The sequence below is a fragment of the Varanus komodoensis genome, unplaced genomic scaffold, assembly GCF_004798865.1.
Source record: "Varanus komodoensis strain SLA01 unplaced genomic scaffold, ASM479886v1 scaffold40, whole genome shotgun sequence".
NCBI classification, from domain to species: domain Eukaryota; kingdom Metazoa; phylum Chordata; class Lepidosauria; order Squamata; family Varanidae; genus Varanus; species Varanus komodoensis.
Genome location: NW_025335942.1, coordinates 2,239,494 through 2,247,555, shown reverse-complemented (window position 1 = coordinate 2,247,555; position 8,062 = coordinate 2,239,494). Strand labels below are relative to the sequence as shown.

The 8,062-nt window shown below is 42.8% G+C and overlaps 1 protein-coding gene across 1 annotated transcript in view; it reads right to left on the bottom strand.

Annotated features, from left to right (window-relative positions):
• The window catches only part of CTNND2 (catenin delta 2), a 489,283-nt gene that overhangs the window by 115,428 nt on the left and 365,793 nt on the right, over positions 1 to 8,062 (bottom strand). The window contains exon 10 of the mRNA XM_044442939.1: positions 6,385 to 6,598. Coding sequence (XP_044298874.1) covers positions 6,385 to 6,598 — 214 coding nt within the window. The remainder of the gene's footprint in view (positions 1 to 6,384; positions 6,599 to 8,062) is intronic.

Here is an 8,062-nt window from a genome sequence, read left to right as displayed (position 1 = left end):
GAGAGAGAGAGAGAGAGAGAGAGAGAGAGAGAGAGAGAACAAAAGAGTGAGACAGGATATTTCTGCAAGTCATTGTGACAAAAATATATATCTTCAAATATGTTGTTTTTAAGATCTTGTAGTAACTACGTTAATAACACAAGGTTGCATCCAACGGTTTTCCTCTGCCAAGGAACAGACACCATTGATAGAATGATCCCCTACAAACAAGTACATAAACACCCGAAGGAGCGTAGAAGCCTACACAGGAGAGTAAAATTCTACTTATGCAAGGTGAGAGGAACCAGCAGGTTCAATAGTCACTTAGAAGAAAAAAGAACGTGCATCTTTGACATGTGTATCTAGTTCATAGGCTCACTGACTGGTCAGGAAGGAAGTGGCTGCTACATTATGCAATGCTGGCTTGAGTATTTTTGCTGCCTCCACTTCAGGCAATGATCTGTAATCCAGGAGGTAGATTCCTGTGAAAAGATTCATGCGAAGAAGCAAAACAACCTGAACAGCTACTTTCTGACACTGAGCAGGTATGCTTGGTCTAGAAAGCCAGGTTACAAGTATCTTTTTTTTATTTTCATACTCATAAATCTAAATTTGGAGCTAAAACACGTTCCAGAAAACTCTGTGTTAGAAGAATGACATTAGGTTTGGAAGATTGGTAGACCCGCAGGGGGGCTCCTCAGGTGTCTTCTCTGCAATGTGAACGGAATCATTTCCTGCCAGGTTTGTTCCCCTCAGAGATGGATGAGCCGTATGAGACACAAAGAGGAGAAGGGAGCCGTTGAAGGGCTGCGTGGTGACGTGCCCTGCTTTTTCTTAATTGTGGAAGGGAGGACCTTTGGCGTATGGCAGTGGGTGGGGATAAATAATGCCGCCACTGCCGCCCTTCACAATGCTCTGGATACTGTTAAAAATAAGCTGCCTATCAGGGAAAGAGAGTATCAACGCATCACTAACACACAACAGTCATCCAGGTGGAAGCCTTGCTTTGTGTAGGAATGATGAATAGGAATTGTTTCTCATCGCTGGCAGTCTCAAGATGGATGGAGGGTCCTAGAACTGCTAACTTCATTGAAATTTCAGACTGTCTTCCATAATTTAATAATATAAAGATGACTGATCCCCTTAGGCCTTTGAATGCTCCTTTCAGCACTTTGCCTGTACCTAGATTATCCAAACCGATGCCTCCCTTCACTCTTGGATCTAAGTGATGAGGAAAGCCGGACAAAAGCCACCTGGCCACAGGTCTGTTGGAGAAGCTCTGATGCTCGAAGTCTCAGATGTGTTTTCTGTCAACTCTAATTATTCTGAGCTTAATAGTCTTCACGGCATTTATGTTAATTTGAAACCTTTTAATGATGGCATAATTGCCATAACCAGGTTAGGCATGTAAATTCAGAGAAAATGAGAATTTTAGGGGCCAGAAAGGAAAATGGTAATCTCCAAACTGGGTTCAGTGTATTTTGCATGATACTCATTAGTCATGTAGTATTTTAATGTAAAATCTCATTTGAAAGAAATCCCTAAAGCCCAAGTACTAAAAAATCTTTAAGTGCCACATTGGAATTGAGTACAGAGAATAATCTGAAAGCACATTTAGTTATTAATTCCCCATCTTTCATTCAAGGAGTGCCAAGTTGCCCATATTATCCCCCTAAGAACCATGGGAAGTGACTGATGCTAGGTTTCTTGGCTGAGCACGAACTTGAACATTCATTTCTGTGTCCCCAGTCCAACATCCTCAAGCGCACCATGTTGTTAAAAGTCAGCAGATGCAAATCCATTCAAGGCTTAGAGGAAGGACAGCTTCAAGATTTCCAAGGAAGAGTATCAAGAGTGAAATAAATTAATTTCCCTCATATTAGTTGCAGGGATCTACTTTAAAGGGACTGCATTGTTTGGTTCTGAGGTATAGACCTGCCAATACATGGAATCCATACTGCAATTCTCAGACTGTTTTGAATCAGAGAATCCTGATGGTCCTTGAAAATAGAACATAATACTGTTACTTCTTTTTTTAAAAGAATAAGCATCTGAAAAAAGTTCTGCATTAATGCAGAAGTACATACTTGCTGCAAATGCATTTTTCAAGCTAAGGAAAATCTTAGGGATGGAATTTGCTGTTCTAAAAGAGAGAGCGATCATTACTGAAAACAAGAGCTAACCCACTCCACTGTAAGAAATTATATATTTGAGAATCTAGGAAACGGACACCTGGATTGCTGCATGAAGAGAGTCAGCAGTTTCCCAGTTCCTGTTTTCTGGGACAAGGTAGCTCTCAAAGAGGTCATTCTAGAAATTACTTCTTAGTCTGGGGATTCTGTGAAAAGCCCTATTCACACAATGTTCCTATGCAAAAGTGCTACCCAGTGAAAAAAGGAGACTATAGTATAAAAATAAAAGTGAAGATTCAGTCAAAGCTTTAACCAGGAGATAGAAACGGTGAAATCATAAGTGTTCTCAATCATCTTTCAGCAAGATTACATTTCAGTACAATTCAACCTTTGTACATTTTCTTCTTTTGCACATTTCCTTTCATCATGCGTCCCTACCAATTCTTTCCACAAGACCATCCCTTCTGCTTTTTATTGTGACATTGTCTAATGTGGATGAAAGCCACCAAACTGCCTCAAGTTTATGCATGGGCAGGTTGAAGTGGGTCAAGGACCACCTTCACCCCGTCAGCCTGCCTACACTTTAACACCAGCACGAGATGCTCTTCTCACTTGCCCACCTTGGAGGACTGTTAAGTGGACAAGTACACTGGGACCTTTTCTGCCATGGCCTGGCACTTCTGTGGTGGGCTGCCTTCACGGGACCCTCTTAAAGCTCATCACTGCAGCCCTTAGGAAGGCTCTGAAGACTCACTCATTTAGTTTGGTCTTCTCTGGGATATATTTCACCAGACTGTTATGTTGGTTATCTAAGCCAGATGGTTTATTGATGGTGTGCATTTGTACGATTCCCTCCCCCCTGCCCCCGTTTAGCTACCGTATCCATTTTTATGCTACTGGATTTTATGGTTGAAAGCCACTTTGGGAGGGCCATGAAAGGCCCCCCAGATATATTAAATAAATAAATTAGTGACCACACGTTTGGGTGTCTGGTGCTCCTGTTCAGTGTACTTTTGCCCCCAACTTCAGCACCTGGAGGGAAAATGTATTTCCTGGCACCAGCTGAAGGTTGAATCAAGGGGGCAAGCACAACTGCAAAATGTGGATGCATCAAGGCACCCCCAGACAACAGTCCCCTAACCAAATGATCTGTCCATGTGACACTTCCCAGGCTGAGCTCACTATGGTGCCCTGGGCTTTCTGCAGGCCAAACAGGTGGGATGTGCTCCAGGTCTTCGTATCAGGTCACAACGAAAAAGGTCCCCAAGCAGAGTTCTCCCCCACTCGTAGGACATCACCAGCACCTCAACAAGCTTCCAGACTTGGCGGACGATCGGTCTGAGCCAGAGTGGTGCACAGGTTAGACTGCTGGACTGGGAGTTGGGTTCAAGCCTGTTCAGCCATCGAGCCCATTGGGTGACTCTGGGCCAGTTATAGACTCTCAGTCTAACATACTTCACAGGGTTGTTGGGAAGATGAAATAGAAAGGAGGATTATTAATTAATTAATTAATTAGAAGTATATCCCACCCCGTTAGCCAGAAAGGCTCTCTGGGAGGGCGAGCTATAAGCTGCCTTGGGTTCCTTGCAGGAAAAGGGCAGAATAAAAATAGAGTAATAATAAATATAAAACTCCTCCCATCATGAACCAGCAGGTCATGTTGGCTGGGGATGATGGGAGATGTTGTCCAACAAAGCAGAAGTGTACACTAAATTGGAAGAAGTTGGCTTGGACCATAGGTATGTCACTTACACTAGAACATTTTTTCTTTATTAAAAAAATAATAATCCTACACTGTATCTGAGGCAGAAAGGCCAAGAACCTTTGGCCCAGTTCAAATGTTATGATAATTTTGAATTTTTTTTAGAAGTCTTAGTTATCGGGAATAAGACACTGCTGACTAATCAAGGTACAGAGCTTCTGCCTGTGTTTTGGCTAGTTTATGTGGAAACCTGGAACTCTGACTCATCACTCTGCGGTTTTTTGTCTAGATGTCAGCAACAGGGTGTCCATTAAGCCCTCCCCTGTGAGCAATTCTCCCACCTTTATTAATATCAGTGGTGAATGGGGAAAGGGGCTTCCTGCTGAAAAAAATGGCTTGACCGGAGAAGGAAAGCTGAAGGAGAATCTAGAGAGGAAAGGGGCAGAGAAGGGAGAATTTGGAGAAAAGAGAGAGAAGAAAAATTCAGAGGAGAGGGGCAAGGGAAGTGCGGATCCAGAGAAAGAGGGAAAGAAAAGTGAGAATTTTGGGGAAGAGGAGGCAAGTAACCAGAAAAAAAAAGGGAGGGGGGAAAGGTAAGTGTCCAGAGGAACGGAGAGAAGGAAAGTGAGAAGCCATAGAAAGGCCAGTCCCAAAATGTTACACACACATGCATATGTGTGCACACACACCTTACAGGGATTTGTAGGGGTCCCTGGAACACTTTTCCAAACAACAGGTAAGTGTACCTATGGTCCTATGTGTGGTTTAGCAACATGCTGCCTTACGCATGAGAACCCGGAATTCATGGCTCACAAACTGGCACTGTGTGTGCTTTATCCCTCTATTGTGCACCAACAAATAATTCACACCACAAGGACATTGTTCATGTGTCAGCCACTAACTACAGTATATTCAATCTTGTTCTGTTAAAAGAAAAAATCCACTGGAAACATAATACGATTTAAAAGGAACCAACTGAACATCCTAGGAGTTGGTATGTGTTCCATACTAACTCAGTGTGTTTCAAGATCAAGAAAGGTATTACTACCACTCTATACAATTCTGGTGCTCCCGCAACTGGAGTATTGTGCTCAGTTTTGGGCCCCTCATTACAGGAAGGATATAGCCAGGTTAGAGTCAGTGCAGCGCAGGGCCACAAGGTTGGTGGCTGGTTTGCAGGGGATGGGATATGAGGTGAGACTGAAGGAACTGGTCTCTTCAGCCTGGAGAAGAGGAGTCTCAGAGGGGATATGTTTGCGACATACAGGTATGTGAGGGGATATCACATGGAGATGGGTAGAGACCTGTTCTCCCCTGCAAAGGAAGGCAGGACGTGCTCCAACGGAGCAAAGCTCAGGGAGCCAAGCCTCCATTTGGATGCCAGGAAGCACTTCCTGACAGCCAGGACCCCGAGGGTGTGGAATGGGCTTCCACAAGAGGTTGTTGAGGCCCCATTGGTGCGGGTGTTCAAGGATAGGCTGGACATGCACATGGTGGGCATGTCGTGAGCGGAGCCGGCTAGTGCCGGAGGTCAGACTAGATGGCCCAGCAGACCCCTTCTGACTCGCTATGTTTCTAAGTATACAACCTATCAAGGGACAAGAAGGACAGTATTTTTTTTTTAAAAGTGCAAGTATTTTGATTAACAGATATCTGCTCTATATAACTGTCTAACTCTTCTATAAGCAGAGATTTCTATGAGGTTGCTGGCTGATTAGATGAGGACCACTGATTTGCTCCTCATTTGATCATAATAAGCTTCCAGACTGCTCCCTGGAGAAAAAAAGGACAGAAACTATAATCGGGCACTGAAGGTATATGTTGAAATGGAATAGCAGGCATTTGCTTTATCGGTCCAAACTTTTAAATGTCACGTAGCACAGCAATCCTCTGACAATCTAATTAAGCATGACTATTAGGTTAGAGTGGAAAAAGTGAGATGATTAAAACATGGATATAGATATACAGTCACACTATCTATATCTGGATTTGCATCTATCTAATCTACAGTCTATCTATCCATCCATCCATCAAATCCTTAACTAGAGCTGAATCACACAGCCTGCAGTGAGGAAAATCTGATTTTCCTGAGAAGTATGTCTTTTAAAAAATAAGTGGGAGTGATCCAGAAGGTTTGAGTCATTAAAAAAGGAATGTTCTGAATATTTAATGAATAGCTTAAAATAGGAATTCTTAAAAAATCAACTGGGGAACTTAATTCACACCCTCTCCAAAATTCAGTCCAATCAAGAAATTGATACAGTAGCAGTAACCTTCTGAGTACACGCGCAAATCAAAATACACAGGACACCAACCTGGCTTCTCAGTAAAACATATAGATAAGTGGTATGTGTGCTTGTGAACACAGGATTGTGCTCACTCATGGTTGTTGTTGCTTTTTACACAAGTCCAAATATGCATACAAAGAATCTTGGCCACATGCTCACATAAAAGTTCTGCATGCATGAACTTATTGAAATATTGTGTTTTGTTAGCCCAGTTTGGAAAGTCTGGATATTGAGCAAATTCCTGGTTAATCTTTGACATGAAATAATGGAAAGACAGTCAAACCTGTGACTAGTTCTCTGATTTCCAGATCTGTAGCCTTGCGGAGCAATCGTACTAAAGCTGGGATACCCCCACAGTTTTTCAGAGCAATTTTGTTGTCATCGTTGGCCTTCCCGTACACCAAGTTCCTCAGAGCTCCACAGGCACTACGGTGGACCTCTGTCATCCGATGATCCAACAAATCCACCAGTAACTGTATTCCACCTTGCCTTCTTATCTGCAATGGCAAAATAAAATGAATCAGAAGCTGCCTGTCAATGAGGTTCAACACTCCAAAAGTTTTCAGACACCAGTTAAGATGAAGACAGCACAGGATCAAGCATATTACAAGACAAGCTGCTTGACCAACTCATGGAAGGTAAAAAAGCTTTGCTTCTGAAGGATCACACACCAATCAAAACAGCTGGACAGGTGATGAAAGAACTGCCTGGAAAGAGATTATTTGCTTCACTAGGAGGGAACCAAATAAGCCACCTGAATGTAGAACCTGATTTTCTGCTATATGGTGAAGGCTGTCATCAGAATTATTTCTGGAACAATGAAAGGACCAAGTTCTAAGTGCTTAATTGCATATCAGTGCTTTGGTTTCCATAAGATTATTACGGCAAGTGAAAAATGTGAAGTGTCTGCTTAAAAAAATCACAATGTGCACACAGCTAAAAGCAAACCTCTGATAAAAAGAAGAGTTCAGCTACATTGCAATATGTTCCAAGATATTCTTAAGAGGAAAGCACAACGCATATTCAGAACATACAATTGTTACAAGGATATCCATGTTTGTGCAGTAACAGAATTACGTCAGACTGGTTCTTACTTGTTTTGTGGATCAAGACAGTAAACTGCAATTTTTAAAAATGATGCAATTATTAGAAAAACAATGCAAGAAAAGACACCATTATCAGCATGAATAACTTTCGAGGCCACATAAACAAGTCTCTCCTTTTCACACACACACACACACACCAACCACCCTCCGGGAAAATCTCTAGAGGTAAACAGGTTAAAACAGCCCCAGGAACCCGTTTCCTCCTCTAGGTGTGCAAGTTTTCATGGACACATAGTAGAAGCCAATGCAGGGCTCCAGGTAAAGCAGACACATTTCTGGCTGCATCTGAGATGCTCCAGTGTGGGACAGCCCCAAATCTTCATTGCTGATTGGTTCCATTGTTTCCTGAAGTTCAGCCAGAATCTGGCTTCCTGCAACTTGAGCGGAATATTCCATGTCCTGCACTCTGGAAGGACCAAGAAGAGATCTCCTCTCTGTGACAACCTTTCAAGTACCCGAAGAGCGCTAGAATATCTCCTTTCAGTCTTCTCTTCTCAGGAGTAAACATGTGCGATTGTTCCAGTGTCTCTGGTTTGTTTCCAGGCCCTTGATCATCTTTGCTGCCCTCCTTCAAATCCCGCCCAGTTTGCTTGCATCTTTCTTAAACTGGAGTGCCCAGAACTGGATGCAATGCTCGTGATAAAGGCTAACCATGCTGAGAAGAAGGGGAGTAGCAATTTCTGTGATTTGGGATGCTTTCCACAGCTACATTATGTTGTTGACTCATATTCAGCTGTGATCTACAACACTTTCAAGATCCTTCTCACTTGGAACATTTTGAGCCAAGCAGTCCCCTCCGAGTATTGCTCATCCCCCAAGTATCTCCCACTTTTGTTTTAATTAAAGGGGTTGGTT